The sequence below is a fragment of the Porites lutea genome, chromosome 3 (assembly GCF_958299795.1).
Source record: "Porites lutea chromosome 3, jaPorLute2.1, whole genome shotgun sequence".
NCBI lineage: Eukaryota > Metazoa > Cnidaria > Anthozoa > Scleractinia > Poritidae > Porites > Porites lutea.
Window position 1 is genome coordinate 7,624,318 of NC_133203.1, and position 27,541 is coordinate 7,651,858.

Sequence of the window (27,541 nt, forward strand, 5' to 3'; positions counted from 1 at the left end):
GTTTTGTGACGTTGGTATGAGATCGTTAATTTGGTGACTGCACCTGTCTGCAACACCAACAAACTAGTTACTAGTCAGAGGGGGCAATAACGGGCATTTGCTTGCCTGAAAGATAAGTATTCAAGCTAGAGGCTAATCAATCAGTTGGCTGTCTGTTTTGTAGTTCAGTGTTGATTTTAGTTGTAATGCTGACAGTAAGAAAAAAAGAACACCACCTTTATTGAGTTATTACCGCAAATTATTGTAAAATAATGCATTAAACTTGCCCACACTGCATATTTTAAAACAAGCTGGTTTACACCTTGCGATTATGTTACCGAAAAAATCCGAAAATAAGCCCAGTGGCTTATATTTTTCAAACGTCCTTTTTGAGGGGCTTATGTACGGAGGGAAATTTGCATTTCAAAATCGATTCGGCTAGCCTTATTTTTGGAAAGAAATTTACTGTTTTTCTTTGTTTTACTTTGTACTACAGGACAATTTCCAAGTACAAGCCCCCGGGGGGATTTATACTTGGAGGAGCGATTTAACAGAAGGTTTTTTGGGTTACGAGTGTGGGGGGCTTATATTAGGAGGGGCTTATTTTCGGAACTTTACGGTATTTATCATTAATATTAAAATAATAGTTATGTATAAAAATTCAGAATATTCTATCCCCCAAACTGAACAAAACCCTCTCCAGTACAGATTTGGTCCCCCCATGGCATTGTGACATAGAGGGGACAGGACTGGAGTAGAACCTCTCAAAATAACACCAGTAAATAAAAATCGCGAATATGTTGTCCCTTACATCGAACAACCACTCACATCCACCCCAAGGTGACAGTTTAGTAATGCCTAGAAATTGTAAATAAATAAGTTGATGCTAACTAAGACCTGGTTCAAACGTCGCTTTTCAGCTGTACCAAATTTAATGCTAATGAGGAAAATCTATTGTTCTTCATTTGCATTAGATTCGGTACATGTAAAATGCGACGTTTGAACCGGGCCTAAGAGGTTTCCAGAGAACCAAAAATTTGCAGCATTATTTACATAAATAGAAGGGGTTTTGTGCAAGTTCTCTCTTAATTGCCTTAATTTTTTTTTGTAGAATGAAAGTTTTTTTTAAACTGTACATCAAGAGTCACCTTGCAACTTATTTGACACACTCCTTCAATTAAATCCCTAAAGTTACTAAGTGACTTCATCTTACATAATATTAATCTGATACACACACTAGAGAGAGAGAGAGAAAGAAAACCCTATTGTTACAGAAGCAATGGTTCAATCCCACCAAACATCAGTCCAGCAGAAACAAAATTAATATTTTGGAGCTGTTAACATTTTTTTTTTCAATTTATGTGCCTGGAAATGTAATGGTCTTAGTAAGTGCAGAGGATCATACATGGTGTCTGAAGGAGATTATTAAAACTGTCTGTCACAAAAAGTATGGTTCTTGGTTTAAAGTTCAGTTGTATAAGTTTTACTGAGGTCTATAGCACGAAAACAAGTGTTAAATATTCTTATCACCAAAAAGAATATGATATTCCCACCTATTAAAAGCTTCTACATCTCTACAAGCACATTTAAAATTGTAGATAATATTAGAGCCTTCATATCATGTAGTTCTCATCCTCAAATGTTAGCTTGTGCAAGGTTGTGAACTAAGAAATTGGGGGGAGCCCAGTGCTTGGAACCTGTGAAATCTAGCATGTCCAGCATATGAATCATAGGAAAAAGCTCAAGACTTCCTAGTTGCCCAAGAGGAAAAGTAGGGTGCCAAATGCCACTGCCTACAGCTACAGCACAGCCCTACTAAACTGCCCTAGACTATTCACAGTCCCCTATAATTTATTTTTTTCGGTAATATCGTCAAGATTGAACACTTTGCATTACGGGCTGCCATGTTGGACGAGTGTCAAATTTACTTAGGGAGCAGGGGACAGTTTGGCAGGAGGCAAGAAACTGATCTCACCCACCACTAAAAACCCAAATGCTTGGTGCATACAAAAACAAGATGGCTGCCTGGTCTGTACCTGAACAGTCTTAACTTCCCTCACCAGCCTCCCAAGTAGTCAAGGACCTGCCTCAACCAAACAAGCAACCCCCACCATCCACATTTGCTTCAACTGCTGGTTAAAATGTGAGACCACAACAGCCATGTTGTTGATCACGAACAAAAGCATTTCTCTCTTTTGGGAACTAAACTCCATTTTCATGTGTATTCTTTGTTATTATTGTATTGACCACTAACATGGCCTACTGATCACATGACGCAAACCAAGAATACTTAGGACATCTCAAGGAAATTAATTGCCATTAATTAAGTGATTCTCTTTAACCCTTTAAGTCCCAATAGTGACCAACCGCAATTTTCTCCTAACGACATCCATACATTTTCATGAGATGAGGTTATGAGAATTAATTAAATGATCACCTAAGAGAAAATACTTTGAGCTTTTATCAAATTCTCTCAACTCATTCTTTAAGGAAATGCATAGAGATCAGTTTGGAGAATTTGTATGTGGATATTGGGGCTTAAACGGTTAAAGAAGTGCTCCCATTCCCCATTTTGACTGAAATTTAAATACCGGTAAATGCCTGGGCACTATTTTGAGGACATACTGTAATTTTTGGCCAGAATACGAATTTCTATCATTGACTTACGACATGTGCTATTCACTGTTTAAGTGGATATAGGGAGAAGGTTTTTTGTCCCACCCCATATCCATTAATCAGTAGCCAAGCCATTTTCCCACATAGTTAGTCACTGATCCCAGTCCGCTTTGGGAATCAACATTGTCTGTTTCATCTGTTGGTGTCATTCCTTCAGCTTCAGACTGGTCTAACATCTCATAGTCTGACACGTCCATATTTGCCGATGATGTCAATGCACTTTCAGATGTTCTTGAAGCTGTCTGACTGTTAACTCTGTCAATGGGTTCCTTTGTTTGCATTTGCTCAATTTCAACTGTTTTTGGTTTACTGTCCACTTCCGACCTGCTCACTGGATGAACATTTTCAGTCTCTGAGTCAGAATCTTTCCCAATGTCTGGAAATTCTAATCCTTCCATGAACTCGCCCTCTTCAAATTCGAGAGTGTCTCCTCCTTGACTTATGGATGGAAACTGAAGACTATCCAAAAGTACGGAAGGACTGCCAAAACTTTCAGCATCCGGTGATGAATTTCCAGAAGTTGCTTGATAAGAAACAAAAAACATTTGAGATTAGCCTGAGAAAACAACCAACAATTTTTGATGCCGTCACTGGTTTCCCTGCAAATTGATGTCTGAGGAACAAGCAGAGAAATTCCATACTGATGATGTATCACTACCCAGACCTGGGAAGTGCTTCTAATTTTTTAAGCAAATTTCTCTTGTGGCGTGACCAATCACACACATCCAGATCTGGGTCATGACACATTGACAGTATGGAATTTCTGCACTTGTTCCTCAGACATCGTTTTGCTGGGGAAAAGTACTGGTGGTATAGCTGTTTTCGCAGACTTATTTGAGATACTAGGCCATAATATATTGGTATGCAGGCAAATTATGCCTTATCAAACAGCTGGGGGGAAAATAAAAGAGGAATGGGCTGAGGTACCTTCTACTATTTCTTGATCTATAACCTCTGAATCAACCATCATATTGGTCAAATGTTGTTGAAACACTAGAAGAGAGCTCTCAAATTTCTTGACACCAAGGACTGCCTGTCCTTGTTTAAATACATTGTGAGCCCCTTCTCTGATAGCCCCCACCCTCACCCCACCTCCCAAAAAAAAATTGGCCTGGAATAGGTGTCAGTGACCAGGAATAGAGACCTTATGGCCACTTTCCCCAAACAGTGGTCAGATGCCTTGTTATATAGGCGGCATCACTACATGTTGGTAACCATGGTAACCCACTTTTGCTGACAACCTTGAAATAAACCCCAGGGGGATTATTAGAGAGAGAGATTAAAGTAAATTTTAAATAATAAAATATTATTTACCAGCTTGAGCGCTATCATCATCATTCTGATTCTGACTGACATCTGCGAGTGAGCTGAGCCCTTGAGAAACAGCTGACGCAATAACTTTTTCAAGAAACTTGACTTGTAGAGGGGGTTCAGGGGTGGGTGATTCTGATGAGGTAGGCTCCGACTCCTGCAAAGTGACATCTTGATTGACAGTTGTCTCCTCTACAAGCGGCCGAAGGTCCTCTGCAAATTCATCATCACTGTTACCTGGTTGTTCTCCCGAAATCACTAGTACAAAACAAAAATATAACATAGTTGATTAATCAGGGGCGTAGCTAGCCAGTTTTTCCTTTTAAGCCTGGGTCATAGAAGCCTGAAGGGGCGACTGCTTGAGGGGGGGGGGGGGGATGTCGCCATCACGATTCAGGGACACCAAAAATGGTCCATCACAGCGTCATGAAAATAACCTTGCACCCCTCTGTGGGTGTTGATCATGGGCAATCATGTCTTTAAGTTCTCATACGCTGTACCTTGACTAACTGACCACCAGTGGACAACAAGAATTAAATACCTTTTGCACTGACATCCCTCTGACGCTTTGTTCGAGTATGTTGCCACTGAACAACAAAGGGCATATAAAATGGATCCAGGGTCTTTTTTACTCTTTTGTGTATACCATGGTGTTTTATTAAAGGCCAGAAGTACAGGGCACAAGCTACAACAAACAAAACAGTTTCATTCCAAGAGAGATGGAAAGAGAATCACTGCAAGCATACATCAGTTTTTAAATTATGTAAAGGAAAAGGTACTTGAACTGAAAAGGTTCGTTACAGGAGGGGGATGGAAATTTGAAATAAATGTAAGGTATTTACAAAGCCCTTGGTGATGCTTCAAAATTTCCATGTACAATTATGTACTAGGATAATTGTAACTTGTAAAAATCACAAAAATATCATTTCTTTTAAACTAAATATATTTTATTTTGATTGAGTCTCTGCATTAGTATCCCAAGCTATATAGCTCTGACACATTAAAAACAGTAGCACTGTCATTAAGGCCTATAACCTGTAACACAGGTTACAGCTGAGCTCATTTGATGTTACCAAAGTGACCAAAGTGTAAAGCTTAAGATTGCACTGTAGATTTTTGTGAGATATGTTATACACAGGTGAATCTTCAATTCCTACGGCTGCTTCAAAACTTAATGACGGCCCTGAATAAAGTTTCTATCTACGTTTCTATCTATCTATTGATAGAACATACCACAAAGGTAAAAAATCTTCATCAAAGGTAAATGCTGGTAGGCGAACACCACCACAAGTAACAGTCCAAATAATACTCCATAGTACTGCAAAAATGACAGTAGAAAATTATCACGATCACCTACAATGAAAACTTATAAATTTTGAACACAGTTTTAGTACTCAAGAAAAAATTCGAATCTCAAACAATAACAAGGCCTCACCCTGCTGTGATATCACTGCCATGCCAACAAAATATAAATCAAAACCATTCAAAGGAATCAAATCAAGAATCTCAGAGATGAACAGCGATGTCACTAAGTGTGAAGTAAAACCACAAGGACTTCCCAGCAGTGTTCAATTACCTGCATACTTATTGTATATACTCAGCAACTTGAAATTTTATCGAAAGCCCCGGATGAAAGAGGATACAAACCTTGCCACTGTCTGACTTTCCAAATGAAAGACATGCAAAGAAAAGGTTTACCAAAATTTTTGGAACTTGGTAAAAGAGTGCATGTTGCTTTGCGTCACAGAGATCTTATCCTATGACGCTCCTATTCTGTAGCAGACTTGCCAAGTCTCATAGTCTCATAGATTTCCTGACCTATCTCACACTCTCACCAGCTGGCAACTCATTTCTCATGCTTTCTCAAAAAGTCAAACTCCAAAAAAATTTTGGAGCTGAAGGGCTCATTTCCAAGTTAGATATGAATAGATAGCCAGCTCAATCCAAAGAAAACGCTTAGTGGTCACATTTGACTACATTCTTTAGCCTATCGAGACTTGCTGCTACCACCAAATGTGCAGACTTACTGTTCTTCTTGTTTCAAAATGGCTACCGACAGAACAGAGAAATAACAAAAATCTAACTTGAAAAATCGTGATGTTTACTGCTATCTTTTTACCCACTTTTCACTACTTTTCCCAGCTCTGGTTTCAGAATCTCTGGCTTTTGGGGTTTGGCAAGTCTGCTGTAGCACATACCTTAAAAAAAACTTAAATATGGGAGGATACCCTCATCCCCTAAAGGAAAAAGCTTGGAGGGAGAAAAATGATTGTCATCAATTATAAGACCCCAAAACAACCACAAAAAATACATACCATCATGAAATACAACGCAGAATTGTGTGAACAGGCTGTTTTAATATCATTTGCTTTCCTCTTCAGAGACATACAAAGTAAACCTGATTACATTGTATTACCTTTACACCCTGTTTTTTAAGTACCCTCGCAAAGGACCAGTACAACACTTTAAAAGGGATCCCCCTGCTCCTCCTATGCTCCACCCTCTCTCTCCAGTGGTGGATCCAGGGAAGGGACCCAGGGCCTCCCCTTATATTTAGACCAAACTGAGGCCCAAAAGGATGAAAAAAATTTTTTTGGAGACCGGTCCCCCTCCCTTAGGGTCTGGATGACCACCCCCCTCCCTCATCTGAAGGCCTAGATCTGCCACTGCCCTCTGCGGGACAGAGCAAAACACATATGTACTGTAATTCAACATTGCTGCCTAAACTAAAAGGATACCAGCTACCGGTATCAGAATACTCAAGTGCTTAAAAATAATCATAATTTTGGTAAAAATATTTGCATACCTTGTATACGTTCTCACTTTTCATTCTATTTACTCTTTCAAACCAAGTCATGAAGAAACTCCATATTGCTGCCAATCTTTCACACAGTCGTGAAAAAGATAGTGTTGTATCTCGGCTGTAATAAATAACAAATTTAGAAAACCAGATTTATAGCTTATTTTTCTGTGGAATATATGCGATAAAATATTAACCATATTAAATATTCAATTAATGGGGTTCACAATGTACTGTACATGTAAATTCTTTTAACATTCGCTCGTTTCGGTAACAAACGTTTTTTATGGCAACACAAGAATTTGTGTCAGCAATCAGAAAAACAAAAACAAAACACTTATTTTAAATGACGATGATTACAATGTAGCTTATGTCGTGGTTGTGTTCAAAATATTTTTTGCTGTCAGTGAAACCGCAAAGATATAAGCTTCGGTTGATTAATAACGGCGGCGCAATAAAATATTATGAATAGTCGCAAAATCTGCTTACCTGTCTTCATCGCTGACTTCACCAAATCCACCTGATCGAATTTAGGAAATAAGTATGTTAATAAAGTTTATAAAAGAGTCATTTATAATTAAACACATCCGATCCGTCGGAAATACATTCTCAAGTCGATGAACAAGTGGATTCGTTCGTTTATGACGTACCTGCAAGTAGCAACAACCGCACCTTGGATCTCACATCATCTATGAGCAATGATGACGCTATTATCACAACCAGCAGCAGAAGAAAACGGAAACGTCCACTTGCCACTGAACTGTGGTCAAGATGACATCACGTCAGCGCATTACAAAATGAATTCTCTCTCTCTAGCATTTTAACCCCGCACTTCAACTCACCCGAAGAGTGCTGTCATCACGATGAAATAACACAAGGAATGAATGGGTTTTTCCCACAGAAGAACGCTTTGAACATAGTCCCATCGATTCTCGATGGGCTTTAGAAGTTTTTTCACTCGGTCAATGTATTTCTGATCGTCAGAACATCCAGGTTCCACTGAATCTGGAACGGAATCCCCTACAGATAAGTCGGACGCCATGTTGTTACACCAGAATAAATTGACGTAATGGTAAACATTAATGGTAAACATTCTTCTTCTTCTTCACTCGACCCAGGACTAGCCCCTAACGCTAACATCTTCAAAGCAGAGGCCTGAGGAAGCCTCTCGTTCGCTCCATTGTTTCCAAAAACAATTCGAAACCACATAGTTCTGTATAGTGAAATGAAACGAATCAAGGACATTAAAAAAGGAATCTTGTCCGAAAAAGGGTAGCAAAAGGTTTGGACCTTCCAATACAAGATATTTGTTGACAGGAGCCGATTACTTGTTGTTGATCATCCCACCCACCCTGATCCCACCCATACAAGACTACCACTGTAGTCGCAGGTCCACTTTCCACCGACCTTTCCACCAAAACTAAATGAAGTACTGCTTTTAAAGTTTTTTCTATACTTGTGCACTTCTTTTGTCAAATCCTGACGAATGATCCTATAAATGATGTCCTATTCTAGACCAAAATCCTGACGAATGATCCTATAAATGATGTCCTATTCTAGACCAAAATTAAATTCTATTACGTTGCCTCGTCTTTAGCACAGCCCCTCTGTAAACGCCATGAGTCCAAAAGTAAATTGATTTGTAACAGCTAATTTACCTTATTAACTCAGTTGACAAATGAAGTTTAACCCCTATTAGATCCTAATATCAAAATTAAAATTCTTATTTGTTGCGGGCCCCTAGGCATTTCCTCTTGTGGCAGTGGGAAGAAGTTGTTAAAGTATAAGTTTAATTCATCTTTTGTGATCATTTTTTCAATTCTCATGATAACTCTGCTTTTATGCTGATCATTATTAGGGCTTAGAGAGCTTAATTATAAAGTTCAAGTCAGCCAATTTTAATACTTACAACAAGAAATTACCCGTTGCCAGTCTTCCAGATACCGGTGCTTACTTTTGAAGATTTTAAAAAATCAGGGCGCTAACGAAACTAAGTCTGTGTTTTCCCTCCCTACGGATTTTAACAGGAGCCGATCGGATCCCGGTTTTAACTCTGGGTTTTGATAGTGAATCTCAGAGTTTGTTTGGGTAAACCACATCTTGAACAGAGACAACTTCCGGTTTGGGTGCAAAGGCATTTCCGTTCTAATATGGCATTCTGGGTAGTTTTCTCTTGGGACCGATGGAAGATGAGTGTCTGGTAGGTGAGTATTATTAATCCCTGGCTTTTCTGTTTACAACTTTAGCCAGTATCGTTGAGAGCTTCAATATATGGGACCTTGCGGTTTATTAAGACTTTTCGGCTACACTGGCGTTCCATATTTCAAAGGAATGTTATAATACGACGGTGTTTTTCGGTCGAAAATGCAACCATGTCTTTGCCGGCGGGAGTTTCACAAGAGGCATTTTTACTACAGAATCGCTTCGAAAAAATGAGCTCAAAGATTGCCTCTCGCAAAAAAAGTAAACGGAGACCTCGATATCTGCAGGCTTTGAGGGATTTTGCAGCAGCAGATGCTTGCTTTTCTGATGGAGCAAATCCTCTTTCGTTTCACATAGGTGAGATTTTTACATTTCTCAGCTGCAGGGACAACTATTGGGTGAATGTCGAGAGGACGGTTTGGAAGAACAATCCTTTATTAAAGACTAAAGATTACCCTACCATTGAGCGGGGAATCGTACCTGTTGACTACGTGATCGAGATGGATAGTACAACAAAACAAAATGGAAGACTGTCAGCGGCGAAATCAGAGGATTGCTTGGTTTCTACAAGTGAGGATAGCCACGACGACTTTTTCAAGGTAAGCTTAACTTTAGTTTCGACTTTGTAAGATATCATCTTCCGTGCCAATTGCATTCCTTTTACAATACTACCTTTGCCTCCAAGAAAAGCAACAGAATAGCAAAATTAATGATATATTTGAAATGGTCTTCTCGATACCTGATGATCAAGTAATTATATAAGCCCACCGCGTTCTGGAACAACTTAAATAGTTTATATATTCATTCTCTTCTTCTCATTGTGAAACCGTTTGAAAACATAAACATAACTCAAACACTTTACGTCATTATATTTAGCTATATATTATTTCTACCTGTCCGTGTCGAAAAAGATTTTATTAACGGGGATCATCTTAATTAACTCCATATGATATAAGTTAAGAAAGTATTTTCGACTTCCTTTTTTTTCTATGCAGAAAATGTTTTTTGCCGATTTCATAAGCCGGAAAAGTTAACAAGAAACTGTAGGTCATAAATAATAGATGTGTGAGAAGATTGAACTTATGATGCCGGTTTTTGTCGATGTTAATATTTTTTCTTCAATATTGATTTTATTAACAGAATTAATTAAAAAATTAAAACTTTAAAGTGTGAAATTTATGTTACTCAGGGCAAATGGGATAGGACTGGGTGTTTATTCTAATTTCCGGTCATGTAACACTCCCCATTCCATGCTGATTAGTATCTGGAGCTAAGATGTCTGAGTCATTAAATTAAAAAATAAGTTGTCTAGACCTGTTCGCCCTTGTCTAGCCTGTGTACAGCCTTTGCGGGAAAATGGTGTCCTCTCCAAATTTTACAGATGAGATGGGTTCTTCTTCAGGAGAGAGGTCAGGAATGTATTCTCACAGTGAAGTAAAGTGCATACTCTTGTTTCAGGCTATTGGTTAGCTTGATTTTGCATGCAAGAGCAAGCATTGAAGAGTCCTTAATTTACCTTGAAAGCATCCCAAAAACAGGGTTGCCACAGTCAGGGAAAAGTCAGGGAAAACTGAAAATTTTTCAAGGTCAGGGAAAAGTCAGGGAATTTTTTAAAAAGTCAGGGAAAATCTTTGATATTGTCAAAGTCAGTGAAAATTCAGGGAATTCTGTTTTTCAGTTTATAGTTCATAAGTTTTCTTCAAGATTTTGAAATGCATTTTCTTTTGGAAAAAATGAAAAGTATGCTGCAAAGCAAGCAAAGCAATCAATTTAACACTCTACGTCTGACACATGTATTAGTTGTGGTCAGTGGTTTTCATTGTGAATGCTTTCTTCCAAATTCCTTGTTCCTCTTTCCCCCGAAAAGCGGAAAGAGGTTGAAAATGAAGAGAAAACTGTCAATGGCCTGCAAAAAAAGCTAAGGAGAATGTAAACATGGATTGTTTCTCATTAATAGAAGGTCAGGAAAGTGGCAACCCTGAAAAAGTAAACGTAGGCATGAGCACAAGGGACAAATTTTTCCTCTTTTTGTGCATGAGATTGAGCTTGTGCAATATTCATTTCACTGGAAATGAAACTTTTGGGTTATCCCTTGTGCCTCATGCTTGCGTTCCAAGTAACAAGCATGTTTAATAGATTTTTGATAAGAAAAAATGATGTTACCATCAAACTAAGTTCAATTTGGCCTGTTACTGAGAAATCAACAACGATTGTAAGGAAACTAATTCGTTGTTAATTTTCTAGGTTAAAAGTGAGAGAGATTGTCTGGCTGAAGAGGTAGAACAGCTAAAGAGGAAGCTTGATGAGGCTTACAAGGAGAATGCTGCCCTTCATGAACGGTTAGTGCCATGTATGATCTCAGATCAGTACACGTTTCTCGGAAACTGCCCGCCTACCCCTCCCCTAAGTCAACATTTTGCCCTGAGTGAAAAGTAAGTGTTAATGTTGGCTTAGGGGAGGGGTAGGTGGGCAGTTTCCCACAAACATAAATTGATCCGTGATCTCTGTGTAGGAATAGACCCTTCCAGGGTTTTTTTAAAACTTTTGATGAGACCAGTAAGCAAATATCAATCATCAGTGCTGGAAAGCGGACCTTAGGTAACTTACTAAGTTTAAAGGTGATACATTCAAAGAGACCAAAGATATTGATGTGCAAAGTCACGAAGTTTACAGACATTTGTGTGGTGAGAGGAACAAACTTGCTCCCCTCCATACAATTGTCTGTAAAATTGTGTGACTTTGCAGAGTTATATCTTCGTTCTTTTTCAATAAATCACTGTCAAACTTGGCAACTTTGCTGATTTTAAGGCGTTCTGTCTAGCAGTATTGACAGATTTTTGCAAACTAGTTGCGATAAAAAGGTGAAAAAATTGTGGAAAGAACTATACCATAATAGGACATTGGAGTATGCTAGGGCTTTGAACTATAGATAGTGAGATAGGTTGAGAACACTGTACATGACATCTTGAAACAGAGATAAAAGGTGTGATTTAACATGACAGTGCAAAGCACTAGATTGCCTGGGACTACAACTGCCTCTCATCTCGCCTCTTGCCATGTATTCAGCACATAATTTTGAGACAACAATGAAGACATTGACTTTGTTTTGCATTATTATATCCAGTGCTTGCAGGTTTGTTTGTTTATTTATTCAGAAATCGTCACTTTTCAGTCAAGTTATGTTTTCACAAAATAGGTTACTGGTATAATGAATTGTTAAGTAAAGAAATCTTGACCACTGATAGATAGAAATAAAACTTCTGAGCATCATCAAGGTGCTGCTGAATTTTACAGCAGTGCTAGTAATCCTTTCGTGTTGTCAAACTTAAAGTCCACTGAGTTGTATGTATGATGCGGCACCAAAGTTAAAACAGCATTTTAACAACATCTGACTTCTACATGTGTGTAGTATTTGATACAATTGACTTGGTTGTGATTAGTTGAACCAGTTTGGGTTCTTATTGAGGCATAGAACTTACCTCGGGAACTGTCATGGGGAATTCTTTTGTTCTTTTTTGCCTATCAGCATTGCAGTTTCTTTCAAAGCTAACCTAGGGCTCAAAAAAAGGCTTGAATTCCAGGTGTCCTTTGGGCAAGAAGCTCTGTTATTATGCCTGCCCAGGACCACTTTGTCAATGATTGTGTTGGCAGTTGACCTGCCTGGACCCTTTCCCATTGGACAAGTAAGCTTTAAAAGTTACTTGCCTAGGAAGAAAATCTACCTGTCCTGGTCTAATAGGCGGGACTTGCCCCCTGGATCCCTTTCTGTAACAAGACAATCAGGCTATGCAGTTGAACTTAACTTTCCCACCCCCCTCTTAATACAGACACCAAATTATTATGGACAGTTTGCTCTGTCCCTCAGGAACAAAAGCCCATACATTTTATCTAAATTCAACCCACTTAATACAGACACCCCATTAACCCTTTAAGTCCCAATGGTGACCAACAACAATTTTCTCCTAACAATATCCATATGTTGCCAAGAGAAATGATTATGAGAGTTAATAAAATGATCACCAAAGAAAAAATGCTTTGATCTGTTATCAAACTCTCACAGCTATTTTTTTAAGGAAATGTATGAAGGTCAGTATGGAGAATTTATATGTAGATATCGGGGCTTAAAGGGTTAAAACGGACTCTTTCTATGATCCCTCAGTGTCCGTATTAACAGGATTTGACTGTATTAAATGATGAAAATCAGGCTTTTGGATATTGGATATTCCATCTTTTATTAAGATGTAAATTCCCTAACGTTACTATTGATTTTTAAGGTCAGCACAAGAATACAAGAACAATTTACAGCTAGTTCATCAGCTGTTATCACAGTAAGATACTTGCAAGCCACTTCTAATGAGAACGTCTGCAGTCGTCACCCAGTCGTCTTACGTTCACCCCTGTCATACGTGGTTAACCAAGTCTTATTGATTTAACTGGCTGATGAATGAAGCTAATATTTTCTTTAATAAATAATATAAAATTAAGTTAATACCACTAAGCATGAGAAATCAACTTACTTATCAGATGATTATCATTAATTTGCTGTGTGGCTAAATAAAGTTAATTTTGCTACTGCATATCATTGGGTTATGATATTGTTTTAATATGTACTAATGCTGTTCATACCTGGGGCGCTTTCCATTTAACAAAAATTCTGGTTTTAAATTTTGGAAATTCCACGTGCCCAATGGAACAGTACATTCCAGTTGCAAAGACCCGAGCCAAGCCACTGCGCGTTTGGTTATTGTTCTTGTAAGCAGGATACAAAAGAGTGGTACTGAGGACAACAATTTTGTCAAATGGAAAGGGACTTTTCGGTCCAACCAACTGAAATGACCAGACCAGTCAAAGAGGACCACCTTCAAAGCTGGTCCCGAATATTCTGGTTGGACCAAACCAAAATGGTCCTTTCCATTTATTTTGATGTACCAACCAATATTTCCGGAATTTTGGGTTGAATGGAAAGTGCCCCTGACTGCATCCTTTTTTTTTGTTAATTAATTTACTTCTTTCAGTTTTTAAAAAGTTGTTTCAATGTTACATCCAGGAAGGTAAACATAAAGCTGTGGTTATTGGGCCAAGAGCATCGACATACTCTGTATTTCCACAACAGTCATGGAAGATTAACAGATATAAGAAACCTAACTCAAAATCAGGGGCTGTGTTTTCCTCAGTTCATGACTCAAGTTGCCCCTGATGTCCACCCGTTTTGCAATGCAATTATCTTATTATCTATAATTGTTTTGGTTGTGATAGGTATTATGCTGTTGGAGAAGTAGTGGTTACCTCAAAAGAAGAGCTAGCAATTGCACAACAGTCTTTAATAGAGGTATAATGATACATGTACATCCATCTAAGTAGTATTATGTCAAAAGTGGAAGCCCCTGGATACTCCAGGCATATAACCTCCATTTAGTGACGCAGTTGTTAATAGAGTTTAACGTCCATGAAATAACACAAGGACCCCCCACTAAATGGTTTATCACAGAGTGTTATTATTCCACTCATTTGTTGTTCCAATGTAAGTATTTAGTTACAGTCAAGGCAAAGTGCAAAATATGTCTTGGTAATACTGAATAAAATTCTTCATTGCACTCTAAAATCCCAGTTTGAAGGAACATGCAAAGTGATTAGTTTAGGTGCATCAGATGCTAATGAGGTTAGCGTACTATGTACTTATTTACTGAGTGAGAGGGCTCGATGGGTAGATATTTGGCTTTAGGTCTTTGTGTCCTGGCTGAGAGCCAAATATTTTCCTGTCTGGCTTGACCTAACTCAGTCAATAAGAATTTTATCACATGACCATTGTGTTTGAATTTTTGTGACGGAGTAAACCCACATCAATCAGTATGCTTTTCTAGCAGTGCCGTAAGCTGAACTTTTTTTTTCATATTGTTTTCCAACAAAATTGCACACAAGGCCATTCGGGTCACATGATAAAAATTTATGTACTTTTTTTTTCATCACTACTGTGTGAACTATCTGGCTTTTATTTTTATGTCTTGACAGGGGCCTATTAGTAATTGCTTTATTGTTATTGTTGTTGTTTTTGTTTTCTTCATTCCTAGTCAGTAGTGCACTGTTGTGGCATGACCTAGTTTTGCTTGTCCATTTTTCATTTTACAGGAACAACAAAAAAGTCAGAAGTATCAAAAGCAGCTAGAAGACATAAAGACTCAAATAAACAAATCAGGCAATAAATCAGCAGTATGTATTCTGTACAGTCCGTATATTTATTCTATCCTTTTTCTGTTCTCCTAGATGTCTCATTTACTGAAGGTTCAATAATTTTATTATTTATCTAATAATGATTTTGGAGAAAGCCCTGGTATTCCTACAAAGTGATGTCAATTCCTTTTTTTATTGTTTCCTTATTACAGATCAAACTTTTGGATAAAATACTTCCAAAAGAAATAAAACCTCAGACGAATGGATTCATATCAAAAGTAAGTAGTCATGTTTTGTTACATAAGATTACATAAGATGAGTTCCTGCAGGAATATATTTAAGGGGGCCTCAAGTGTGATCACCCAATCCTTAAGGTAATGATACAGGAGACGATTTGCAATGACGATTTTTAGCTCAACAAAGCGTTACAACATTGTTGCAACATTGTTTTAACCCATTCACTCCTGGAGATTTTGCCAAAAAACGCGTTTTGAAGCTAGTCGAGTTGTTTTCTGGTCACTGTCGTGCTATAAAGAGGTAAAACGTACCACAAAACCGGTTTACAGGTCATACACTTGATGGCCTTCTGATCCAGATACAAAATATCAGCTTGCGAAGTTCGGGCATGCGCAGAAAGCAAAATTTCGACATAGTTTTTGGGTTTAAAAGTGACACAGCAGTCTTGACTTTTACTTTTCGCTTTCTCTCCTCCCCTCTTTTTTCGCTTTTCTTGCCTCATATTTTTTTTCTCTTGCTGGGCATTTAGTAGGCTTCATTTTGGTGGGAATAGTTTTTAGGAAAGCTTTTAGGATCTTAGGATTAGGTGAAAGGAAAGGTAGGTGGGCAACGGAACAAGATTTTCATGGAGATTTTCAGGTCAATGTTACATGGTTTTTTGCCTCTTTCTCCAGTGTCCTTGACTGAATTGTGCTCATTCTGGTATGGTTTGAAAGATTTCTTCACTCTGCACAAGTTAGCGGACAAAGTTGTCCTTGACCGTTAAAACTGATGACGTCACAAAGGATAGAAAGGACGTGGATCCGCACGGGCGGTTACGGGCGGTTCAGGGGCGAATGGGTTAAATAGTTACAACATTGTTGATGTTCCAACATTGCAAGGCTCTGGTGTGCTAAAAATTGTCGTTGCAAATTGTCCCATGTAACATCACCTTTAGATGATGAACCAACCACTCCCATGGCTGGTGATCTCCTCAACCCAGCCATGAGTCATCTGAGCACCAGTCACACTGTGTTGACAGAGCCAAAGGAAAGAGAAGGAGGCAAAATGAAACCATGAACTGACCAACACTTCAACATGCAGAAAATAATATGATAATTATGCTTCATCCTGCTACAATGAGGAGTGCTCAGAGCAAGTGCCAATATTCTTCTACTGCTGAGAGCAATAAATGTACCACCTGCTTTGTCCTAAACTATATTGAACAAAAACCCATGCAGGTGGTGGTTGAGCATACAATGTTTTGTTGATAATATTGTTGTTGTTTGACTGTTCTTACCAGTAAAAATATAATATTATTATTAATTACTGTAATGATAACTTTTTTATTATGTTTGCAGACTAAACCCGCCAGTTCTTCAGATGACCTTATGTTGTCCTGTGCAATCTGCCATGAAAAAATGAGGTCATTAATTTTTAACATAAAGATAGGAAATGATTATTAATAAACTTAGTGTGATTCTCAGTTTCCCTTATCCTTGTCCTCTATGATTGTGAATTATTTATAAAGAGTAGGGAGACAAAAAAGGGTAATGATTTTGTTGATAATCATGAATAATTTGGACTAGAAGACAAAATAAATAGTGGATGAAACTAGGTTGAAATCATTTAATTTGAACTACAACATTGATATATGAATAGCATATATTTCATCTTTTCATTATTTCAATATTATTTTCATTTGTAATATTATTGGCCTCCTTGTTTGCTACAGAGTTGCTGACCTGGCTTCGCATTCCAAGGTGTGTTCTCCCAAGGACTCAGGGAAAACTCCTACCACGTGAGTTAAAAATTCATATCCCACTTTGTTTAAATGTGACTAAAATAATGAAATTTACTGTCAGTTAAACTCAAGACATTGCTGACCGGTCCTTCGTCTTAGAGTTTGGGCGATGCTCGTGTGGCCTTGCTGGGGCATTTGAGAATTTACAGATTCTCAGTTGAGGTCACCGTATAACATTCATTTGTAAATATTATTGTAATTTGTTTACCCACAAAACACTTAGGAGTTTTTGTGAACCAGTTTAAAGGTGTCCATGTGTTCCAGATTGAATTGGAATGTGAAAAAATTGGCTTTTGAGGAGAGGGAAAAACCGGAGTGCCCAGTAAAAAACCTCTCAGAGCAAGGGAGAGAACCAACAACAAACTCAACCCACGTATGGCTTCAATGCTGGGATTTGAACCTGGGTCACTTTGGTGGGCATCAAGTCTGCCACAAATGCACCACCCTTGCTCCCCACACTGTTGCTTTATGTTGCTCATGCTCATTAAGTGTTCTGCTCTGTACCCAACCCTCCACTTTGATGAATATTCGCCAGTATGCTAAGGTGTCACCGGTTAGCAGTGTAACGGTGTCTGGTTCGATGCCACTCCCAGGGTTGTCGTGGTTATGCACTCCTCTTAGCTGCTGTTTTTTCTCCACTGGCCATGGGGTATTTAAGGAGCTTTGTATGCCAGATCTTTGTCACATGAAGCTGGCTTAATGGCCTTAGTTAGCTCACTTGAGTATCCTGTACCTCACTGGTAGAGCATTTGAACTTTTTATTCCTCCTTTAGTTTCCTTTAGTTAATCTTAAATTTTTGGTCATTGTTCCTTCCAGTCCAATAACACCTTCATCAGACTTACTGCGAGTTACAGTAACAAGCTCTGAAACTGATGAGCAAAATGCAACCTTTAAAGTTGTAACAAAGGTAAGAAACTTCTATAAAACTACAGTTGCATGTAAAGGAGTGAGTTGAACTGCTTGTCCCCATAGGATGTTGCATCCTTGAATCCACAAGGGAAATTGTTTCTGTCAATAAGGTATTTGCGCGATGATATCATTCTACAACTATGACCTTAATCCTTCAAAGGTTTGCTGTCTTGTGCAAATTGGAGCTTTTGTTATATAAGCCTTACTGGGATAACCAGATTTAAATATGAAAGGAAAAAAGATAAGGTGAGGATTCTAGTCCTAGTAGTAAAATAACGCGATCGTGTAAATGGCCTATTGCCAATCAGGGACTTGCCAAAAACATCCCGTATGTCCCTTTTCCACTGTCTTCTCAGTCTTCCTCTTTCTCTTTTCCCATCTATCTTCCCCTCCAATATGATCTTTCACAAGCCCTCACTGCTTTTCAAATGGCCAAAATACTTCAGCTCAGCAAGGAAATCCTGCTTCTTGTAGAATTAAACGCGTCATAATTTACAAATCTAATCTCCAAGCAACAAGCTCGACTTAATGCCTTTTTAAAAGCATTCTTGTTTCTTTTGTTCTCCATCCATAATATTTTTAAAATTTTTCTGTAGCACTTCATTTCAAAAGCGTTAATTCTTTGTAAAGTTGTTTTTTCCAAGTGTCCACATCTCACAGCCATCAATGTAGCTAAGGGGAAAACACATGTTCTACGAATTCTTAGTCTTGCTTGAGGATCTTAACCGTTCCACAAGAATTTCAACTTCGACAGCTCGTTTTATTGCCATAGCAAGCCTTAATCTCCTTATTTCCTCCCATCTCCATCTCCAAATAATTATTGTTGATCCATGGGAACCCATTCCAAGATTTCACCATTTACTTTTATTTCTATTTTGCAATATTCCTTTGTTTGCCAGTCTTCGTAAGCATGGTCTTTTTTGCTTTTAAATTTAGGTATTTTCTCACCATTTTGTTTGTCTAGATAAGATAATCCCCTTGCACAATGGGATTGCAAGATAGTTACATCTGCATAATGCAGATCTCAGATTTTATGCCCATGGATTCAGCTTCTTGAAGTCCACTAATCCCCCATCTTTTCCAACATCTCTCATGTAAAGGAGAAGGGAGTAAAACCAAGAAATGTATTGGAGGATAGTATGGAGAATTTTGCATGTTAATGTGATTTATTAGCGTTAATTTGCACTGTGATGTTTTGTCTGTAGACTACCCTTGAAGACTATAAATTTTCGGACTATGAGGTTCATCGCAGTGAGGCTGATTTTGAGTGGCTTCAATCTGCCTTTGAAGAATCTTGTCCTGAAAGAATTATTCCTCCAATGGTGATTCACTCTTCATTGCACGGTATGTGGCATTGTCCTAATTTTCCCAGTCAAAGCCCTTTATTTGAAACCTATCGTAAATGACTACCTCCTATAAGTGACCGCGACCAATTTTAGCTTGACTGTTTTGTAGTTTTCCATTGTTTTTAACCTCCTGCAAGCTACTACTTGACACAGTATTTGCAGGACATGTATGTAACACGCCACTCTGAGTATACGAAGTAATTTCAGTAGCAGCTTGAAACTCAAGAAACTACACAACTATAGTAGATGTGTCGGGAGCTATTCTTGGAAGAGGCCCTCTGTTTTGTCAATTCTCATATAAAGTGACCACTAAATCTTCTTATTCTGGGTGGTCGCTTATGGGAGGTTTGACTGTACTTACAATGTTTATTTTATTACTTTTAGGCAAAATGAGAGAAGTTCAAAGGTTTTTGTCAAGAATATGTGCCCACAAGGTAAAAAGAGTCAAAAGTTAATCACTTTGATTCGACTGTCTGTCTATAAGAAATATATGTTTTTGATTTTGTTGTTTAAAATTCATAAGGAAAAATTAAAAATAACACTTTCTTAACACTTTCGTAACTCCACAAGTAGAGACATATTTTTTGCATGCTAACATTATAGCAAACATTTTCTCCATTTTAGGTTTTAAGGAAGCATCGTCTTTTGAACTTGTTTTTAACTGGTGAAGGACAGGTAAATCCATAAACATTTGGTTCATTTTAAATTGCCAGCTGCTCACAGTTTGCAGTCAAACCTGCATGCAGCAGTCACCCTATAGGAATGACCAACTGACTGCTTAATACAGGTGGACTGTTTAACACAGGTTTGACAAACCAAAGAGTTGATCAAGAAAAAGATGGTGACAAAGCGTAACACTAAAAGTTGACCTAATAGACATGTTTCTACCTCTTGCTACTGCTACTACTATGGCTGAGCAAGGGCCCTTCCTCGACTCAGCATGCCTCTTCCAGGTCTCCTTATCCAACATAGCTGTTCTCAGCTCTTCCGCACTTTCTAAGCTGGTATCATTTTTCAGGTTATCTTTATAAGTAACAGCTGGTCTTCCCATGCTCGTGCGTCCACTCATTGGCTGCCAAAGTCTAACACAATGGCTGGTTAGCTTCAACTTTCTGAACCCACTTTCAATGACACTGGTGGTAAATTACCATATAATTCCTTGTTGGTCAATTTATCTTGCCAAGACACATTAAATACCATACGTAACAATTTGCTATAACATCCGTCTAGTTTCTAAAAGACCACTGAATGCCTGCATACTCAGCGTATCTATTGCACTTGTATCTTGGCAAAGTGACCATTCAATAGAGGTGAAAACAATAAAGTTGGCACCACAGAACAGGTGGCCATGACCGCTTAATAGAGGTGACCACTAAAATAATACAGGTCAGATTTACAGTAATAATGGGAATGATTTTCAGGACTTAAAAAAGTGACCACTTAATCGAGGGTGACTGCTCAATGCAGGTCTACTTAATACATTGTTGACTGTATAAATTATTATATAGTAACGACAATTTATTTTAATGTTAATTTTTTAGGATATTCAGAAAGCTAGGGAGGAACTTGAAAAGAAAAGAAGAAAAGAGGATACTTCAGAACATGAATTTTTAAGGAAAGAATCGTATGATCAAAATGCTCCTGTAATAAAGTGTCAGGTCAGTCATCTGCTTACTATTATCCCTTTCAATCTCAAGATTCTCATTTGGCCTCCTTATTGGTTTCCTGTAGAAATAGTGGGGAAAAGTAAATTCATCTTGTGTGATCAGTGTCCATAATTCTCAAGACCACTCTGATAAAGCATTGCCATTACAAGGAGAAATCTGATGCTGATCATTTTTATGGTGGTTATCATCATCATCATCATCACTCATCATCATCATCATCATCACCATCACCATAAACACCATTACTGTTTTAGAGTTGAAAAGCTACTCCTGTCTATCTGTCTAAGCTCTGAATTGTAATTGTCAATATTATGATCTAGTATATTTATTTGTTATCATTTTCGTCACCATTCTCCTTTCTTTTGTTGTTGTTTTGTGTGGTACTTGTTTTATTTTATAATCTTTTTGGTGGTCGGGGAGGGGTGGTGGGGGGTGGCTCACAAGTTTGGGATATTTGTCAGGACTGTGCTCTGGCCACTGGCACCTTACTTTTTCTCTTGGGTGACTAGAAAATCTTAGTTTTTTCATACTGATCATAAGCTGGGCACCCTAAATTTTACAGGGTCAGGGCACTTGGCTCCCTTGAATTTTCCTTAGAGCACAGCCTTGTGATTGTAACATGTCACTAGGTTTATGGACACAAGCTGAGTGGTTTAAATAATTACAGCTGTAATTTTCATGGTTAACAAATATCATTTTGACGTTCTCTTTCCATAAATTATAGAGATACTTGGGGCAGTTTTCTGATAACCTTGAGGGATTAATAACTCATCTTCAGGACAGTTTAAACAAGAACACAACAGGTATTAACAGTAATTAGCTGAGAAGTCATTGTCAGCATCTTGTGTTGTTTCTTGTAATTAATGTTTTTTTACTGTTTTTTAGATGGTCCTGGTGTTTGGTTTAAATCTTTGGCAGACTGTGAGCCAGCAGATACATACTTAAAGGTACATTGTATCCATGTTTTAATTTATTTTTCCGTGTATGCTATACATAACTCCATTTAAACCAAGGCATCAATTTAATAAAATGTTTGTAAGTGTACATTTAATTTGCAAGTGTATCCGTGCATCTGAAAACAATAGCCACACTTTAACACTAGCTTAAACTGGAAAAAGTTTTATTCAATTTACCCCAGTCAAAAAATTAATCTTGAGCAACCTGAAGTGATATTCACAACGCTTATCAATGGAACATACTCAGTCTGGTCTCAAAAGAAACATGTTTCACCGCAAAAACCAAGTAAAACATAGTAGTTGACATTAGAGAGGTGAAGAATCAAAAGAACCTATTACATGGCTCTATGAGGAAATAGATTTTAAGTACAATTTGGGCTGACAAAGAAATTCAATATCAGTTATCAGGCATGGGCTGCAAGCAAAAATAATTTGTTGATTAATTTTTTTGTTCTTGTTTTAATTTTCCCGTAGATAGCTGCAGAAGCTCTTAGCAAAATCTGCATTGAGTTGGAAAATAATAGAGTATGTAGCATTGCAAGATATGTTTTATTTAAATATTTTCAGAGGTGGATCTGCATTTTCTGGGGATTTCTTGTTTCTTGTTACCGATACTTCAATCCTCTCCTTGCATCCTAACTTTTCTCTCATTTAAATTTTGTAGGAAACAACAGAAGAAAAACTCATTGTGAATGATTTGCAGAGTGTCAATCACTATGTTAAAAGTGCCATGGTTTGTGGTTTTATTCATTTATATATATTTCTGGTTTCATTTACAGTTACTTACTGTTTACTGGCTTTGTAGTCAACCAGTGATTTTGTTACCACTGCGTCCTGCGTCCCTGACGCATAAAAATCCCCAAAGACGCAAAATAATTCATGGCATGCATCCCGTAGGTTGCGAAGATCAACCAATCGATCTAAACATGTGTATTTGTAGAAATATCCCATTCGTGTAATTTCTGTGGCATTTATTATGGCTGTTGTTTAACAATGCATATTTTAGCCTTTGTTGTGCTTTAAAATAGAAAGACTATATTTTAATAATACAGTATACTGTAATATAAAGTTTTGGAGTCTGCCTTCAGATAAACTGTCTGGTTACATAAAGTCCCAAACATTTTCAATTTCAGACTCATTTTTTTTAAACTGGGACTCATGATTTTTCATAACTGTTTGTAGCAAAATCACTGGTCAACACCATCATCTGATGAATACCAGTCATAAACAATGAATCTTTGTAAAGAAGATTTTATAGCTTTACAGTCAAGCCAGGTCAAGCATACCCCCCAAGATTCCATTAAGGAAATTTTATTTGAAAGTTAAATCCATTTATCTAGTAAACATGGATTTCAGATTCATCTCTGCATTCCTGCACGAGTAATAAGAAGTGAATTCACTAAGTTAAGTTAACATAATGAAATTTCTACTCGTTCAGTTTTCTTGAATTTGATGTAAATTAATATAATTTAACTTAACTTTATTACTAAAATATCTTTTGATTAAAATAGGCACTTCTTCAAAGGATACAAGCAGCAGTAGAAAAGTTCCTGTACTGGGATGAAGAAGTGAGGGCTTATGAACAAATGAAGGTAGGTGATGATATCACATAAAAACATCTTTCTTAGCCATGTATATACCAAGTGAATTTTTGTTAATGGAACGTAATTATCAGTTAACCAAATTGTCAGCCATAATGACTTCATGTAGTGCATGTCCATAATCTTTATCATTGTAGTTACTTGTTTGGCAGTGAGTGAATAGCTTGCCTCATCTTGCATCATAAGCTTGATCTGTTTTGCATCAGCAATTTGTCCTTGTTGCCCACTATCTGCTAAAAATATACTACCAACCAGGGAATCTTCCAGTAACATGATGGGAAATAAAATATTAAAGACTTACTTGCCCTGGCAGTTGAAACATATTAAACAATGCCTATCACAGGTCAACTCAACAAGCACTCAAGGGGATGTTTGAACATGCACTTGATTTTACAGTAAACTCTTTCTAAGATGGACTCATTTGAAACCGCCTTTATGTGTCTGACCTAGAGACATTTCCGTGTTATAGAGAGTTAAAAAAAAGGCCTAGAGTAGTGAAAGGCATGGACCAACTGCAGGTGTCTGTTTTACCTACGTGTATGTCTGATAGAGGTGTCTGTTAAGATAGAATTGACTGTATAACTATAATGAGACTTTCTCTTAACATGTTTTCCAGGACAATAGGCCTTTCTCACCAGTGGCTATTTTGTCTCAGGAGATTTAAAAAGCTTTGTTTATGCCTCTTTCTCTCTACGAGGCTAGCCGTACATAAACATAGCTTTTTTAATCTCTTGGGACAAATTGGCCGCTACGTGACAAAGGTCTATAATTTTTTTATAGTATTTTTTTGTTTAATTCAATAATTTCTTTTTGACGCAGAAGCCTTTGTCAGAAGGTGAATCAGATACTGGCAATCAAACACAGAAATGGGCAGAGGTGAGCAAATCTCATGTCTATTTAGCATTCAAAGATAGCATGTCCTATACTTACTGTTGTCTGGGGCTAGAGTTGATTTTGCATGAGTTTACCTGGTTTATGGTGAGACCTTCTTGCAGGATTCTCTTAAAATTGGTTTTGTGCAATTTTTACATGTTCTTTTATGTACAACAGATGTTAAAATTCTTTAAGCATACTTGCATTTGCGTAATTGACATTTCAAGTAAGTTTCAGACTAATTCCTGACGAACCCTTATTTAGCAGCCAACCCCCTATTAAGCTGCCACTTTCCATTTCCCCAAGGGTGGCCACTTAATAGGGGTTCGACTGTATTTGTTTTTGGGCTACAACATCCAACATGAAGTCACCCTCCTGCTGATAATTTTAGTCTTCTTCAAACCTAACATGTGGGACACTGTTTATACATTGCCTGATAAAGGAATACGTGACCCTTTAAGCCCCACTATCCATGTATAAATTTACCAGGCTGGTCTCACTACATTTCCCTAAAGAATTAGTTGGCAGTCATTTCATTGACTCTCATAATCTTCTCTCTTTAAAATGTAATGATGTTGTTAGGAGACGTTGATGTTGGTTGTATTTGGGACTTATAGGGTTATTAAAACCTTTCTGAGTATTCTGTAGTTTGTAACAATGACACTGATGTTTTAGTCAAGTGTTCTCTTGTAATTGTAGGCAAATTCCAACTGTGCCGATGCCAAAACCAAGCTGGAGCATCTGTGTAAAGACCTCTCCCCAGAGCTGGCCCACTTTGACTGGAGAAAAGAAGTGGAATTACGGGAAATATTGATTGAATATTCAGCACTAAGATCAGAACATTTTGAAAAGGTATGTGTAAGGAATTCCAATAATCATAGTAGATAAAATTTTGGATCATTGAGGTTTCTGGGAAACTGCCCACCTACCCCTCCCCTAAGCCATCATTTTCCCCTAAGGGATAAAAAACAGAACCTAAATTGATCCAAAATTTTTCCAGGAGAGAGTAGCCTTTGATCAGACTCTATCTCCATTTTAATTTGCAAGAGCTATTGAGTTTACTTATAAGCAGCACTAAAATTTTTGCATGATTGTGGGTTATGGCAAGAGAAGTGTTTCTTGAAACCTTCTCAAAGTGATGGCAATAGCCCATTTCTGAGTTGTCTCAAGCCTCTGTTTCAAAGCAAGGCTAAGGCCGAAGCCATTGATAAGGAAATGATTTTTTCCTCATGCAAGTAAAAATTGTTTTCACAACAAAGGTTTTGCACTCGGCCTCATTTTGAAAGTGAGAGTTTTTGGAACTCGGAAATGGCCTATTAACAGACATGCATTTTGTATAGGTAATGGCATGATTTTTAGTGATATTTGGCGTAAATACCACAAGTGATATTTTGAAATTGTTATACATAATTTAGGCGAGTGAAATTTGAGACAATTTTGAAATATTATGAGTGGTATTTCTGCGAAATATTATTATTTATGTGCTATTATTTGTTTGTACTACTACCTGCAAAAGTTTTGTAATTTTCACATGTAGGTGTTTCAAATTAAGCTGGATTACCACTGCTCTTAGCCAATCAAATTGCAGAAATTTCTCATGCAGTAATATAAGGGGAGAGACCCTCTGGTAGACTCCATCCAGGAGGGATTCCCCCCCCCCCCCCCCCTGTGAAGTAACTGTTGTTTATAACTGCTTTTTGTTACTTAACATGTTGCAGTAACACGAAGGAGACTTGTAAACAGTACTTGAAAAAACTTCACCTTTAGTTTCTTTGGTTCAATTTTCCCAAACTTTATTTAGAATAAAAAATTGTCTTTGTATTTAGGTTCAAAGTAAATGGTTTGGAGTGAAGCTCATGGTGGATGCACCAGTACCTGTGGAGGTACGAGCTATTAAGTGTGTCGAGGACTCATGACATGAATAATGGATGAATAATAGCACTGGTCAAGGTATAATAATAATCATGGGCCAATCATGAGGTCAGTATGCCTGATCTGAACAAGCTTGGTCATTAATGAGTTCGGTGTGTTATGGCTAAGCGGCTACTGAACAGAACTTGGGGTAACAAAGTTCCAAGCTGGTGAGATAGCCAAGGTCCATTTCGCTTACTCGGGTAGGTAATCGGAGCACATGGCTTGCTTGCTTCATATTGCCTGACTGTTTAGCCGGTCATGTAATGATAATTTCTTTAACCCATTCGCTTCTGGGAATTTTTCGAAAAATGCGGTTTGAAGCTATTCTAGCCATTGCCTGGTCACTGTTTGGCTATAAAGAGCTAAAACTTACCGCAAAGCTGTTTTTTGGTTGCCGCTCCTGATCCAGAAGCAAAATTTGAGCTTTTGAAGTTCGGGCATGTATAGAACTCAAAATTTCAACTTAGTACAAGATTTTCAAGGAAATTTTTGGGTCAACATTACATGGTTTTTGCCTCTTTCTGTGTCCTCCTTGACTGAATTGTGCTTATTCTGATATGGTTTGAAAGATCTCTTCACCCTGCTCAAGTTAGATGACAAAGTAATTGTCCTTGAGAATTAAGGTGGATGACATCCCAAGTGGATGAAGGGATGTGAATCCACTTGGGTGGTTGAGGGGCGAATGGGTTAATTCACTCTTTTATTTATTTGCAGTGTTAAACTGCAAATTCTCTTTGTTCCTAATACACTGATCATTCTTTGGCAAAAAAGAAGTAAGATGTTGAAACATTTAGTATTCTCCTTGTACTGTTAAGTCATCTCCTTGGGAACCTTGTTGCTATTAAAGATGTATTGATAGATAAAGTTAGGTAGTTGTTTAATGTATGAAAAATGATAAGTGAAATTATGATAATATAGACTATGAATGACTTTTTATATGCAGAATTGGACTCAAAAATTACATTTTTACGAGAGCCAAGATTATAGGCACAAAATATCAATGGAATCTAAAGGCCAGTTCACATGAAAATCTATTTGGTTGTACAAAGTTAAAAAAAAGAAAAAGGTTCAGTGATATAAGACACAATCTAATATTAATATGTGGAAAATTGACAGAC

General features: G+C 37.6%; 2 protein-coding genes across 2 annotated transcripts; one reads left to right on the top strand and one right to left on the bottom strand.

Annotated features, from left to right (window-relative positions):
- Positions 1-195: 195 nt before the first annotated feature.
- LOC140930340 (reticulophagy regulator 3-like) lies at positions 196-7,816 on the bottom strand. Its single transcript, XM_073380022.1, has 8 exons — positions 7,609-7,816; positions 7,417-7,526; positions 7,256-7,286; positions 6,773-6,887; positions 5,200-5,284; positions 4,508-4,651; positions 3,970-4,224; positions 196-3,178 (listed from the first exon to the last, which is right to left on the bottom strand). The coding sequence occupies exons 1-8, from the start codon at positions 7,806-7,808 to the stop codon at positions 2,715-2,717; spliced, it is 1,404 nt and encodes a 467-aa protein (XP_073236123.1). The 5' UTR covers positions 7,809-7,816; the 3' UTR covers positions 196-2,714.
- Positions 7,817-8,992: 1,176 nt separating this feature from the next.
- Positions 8,993-26,837, top strand: LOC140930343 (uncharacterized). Its single transcript, XM_073380025.1, has 21 exons — positions 8,993-9,567; positions 11,213-11,307; positions 13,243-13,296; positions 14,225-14,297; positions 15,095-15,175; positions 15,349-15,414; positions 16,714-16,778; positions 17,088-17,153; positions 17,974-18,064; positions 19,272-19,410; positions 19,797-19,846; positions 20,037-20,087; positions 20,954-21,070; positions 21,804-21,882; positions 21,965-22,026; positions 22,510-22,560; positions 22,700-22,768; positions 23,547-23,627; positions 24,456-24,512; positions 25,209-25,361; positions 26,336-26,837. Exons 1-21 carry the CDS (start codon positions 9,139-9,141, stop codon positions 26,423-26,425), a joined length of 2,019 nt encoding a protein of 672 aa, XP_073236126.1. The 5' UTR covers positions 8,993-9,138; the 3' UTR covers positions 26,426-26,837.
- Positions 26,838-27,541: the final 704 nt, after the last annotated feature.

What these genes read in the sequence shown, in the direction of transcription:
- LOC140930343 (XM_073380025.1), top strand. Translation starts at nt 9,139, where the DNA reads ATGTCTTTGCCGGCGGGAGTTTCACAAGAGGCATTTTTACTACAGAAT. An exon ending in ACTATGTTAAAAGTGCCATG is followed by an intron (nt 22,769 to 23,546) that starts GTTTGTGGTTTT and finishes TGATTAAAATAG; the next exon opens with GCACTTCTTCAAAGGATACA. An exon ending in GATCAGAACATTTTGAAAAG is followed by an intron (nt 25,362 to 26,335) that starts GTATGTGTAAGG and finishes CTTTGTATTTAG; the next exon opens with GTTCAAAGTAAATGGTTTGG.
- LOC140930340 (XM_073380022.1), bottom strand. Translation starts at nt 7,808, where the DNA reads ATGGCGTCCGACTTATCTGTAGGGGATTCCGTTCCAGATTCAGTGGAA. An exon ending in GAAGTCAGCGATGAAGACAG is followed by an intron (nt 6,888 to 7,255) that starts GTAAGCAGATTT and finishes TATTTATTACAG; the next exon opens with CCGAGATACAACACTATCTT. An exon ending in GAAGATTTTTTACCTTTGTG is followed by an intron (nt 4,652 to 5,199) that starts GTATGTTCTATC and finishes TGTTTGTTGTAG; the next exon opens with CTTGTGCCCTGTACTTCTGG.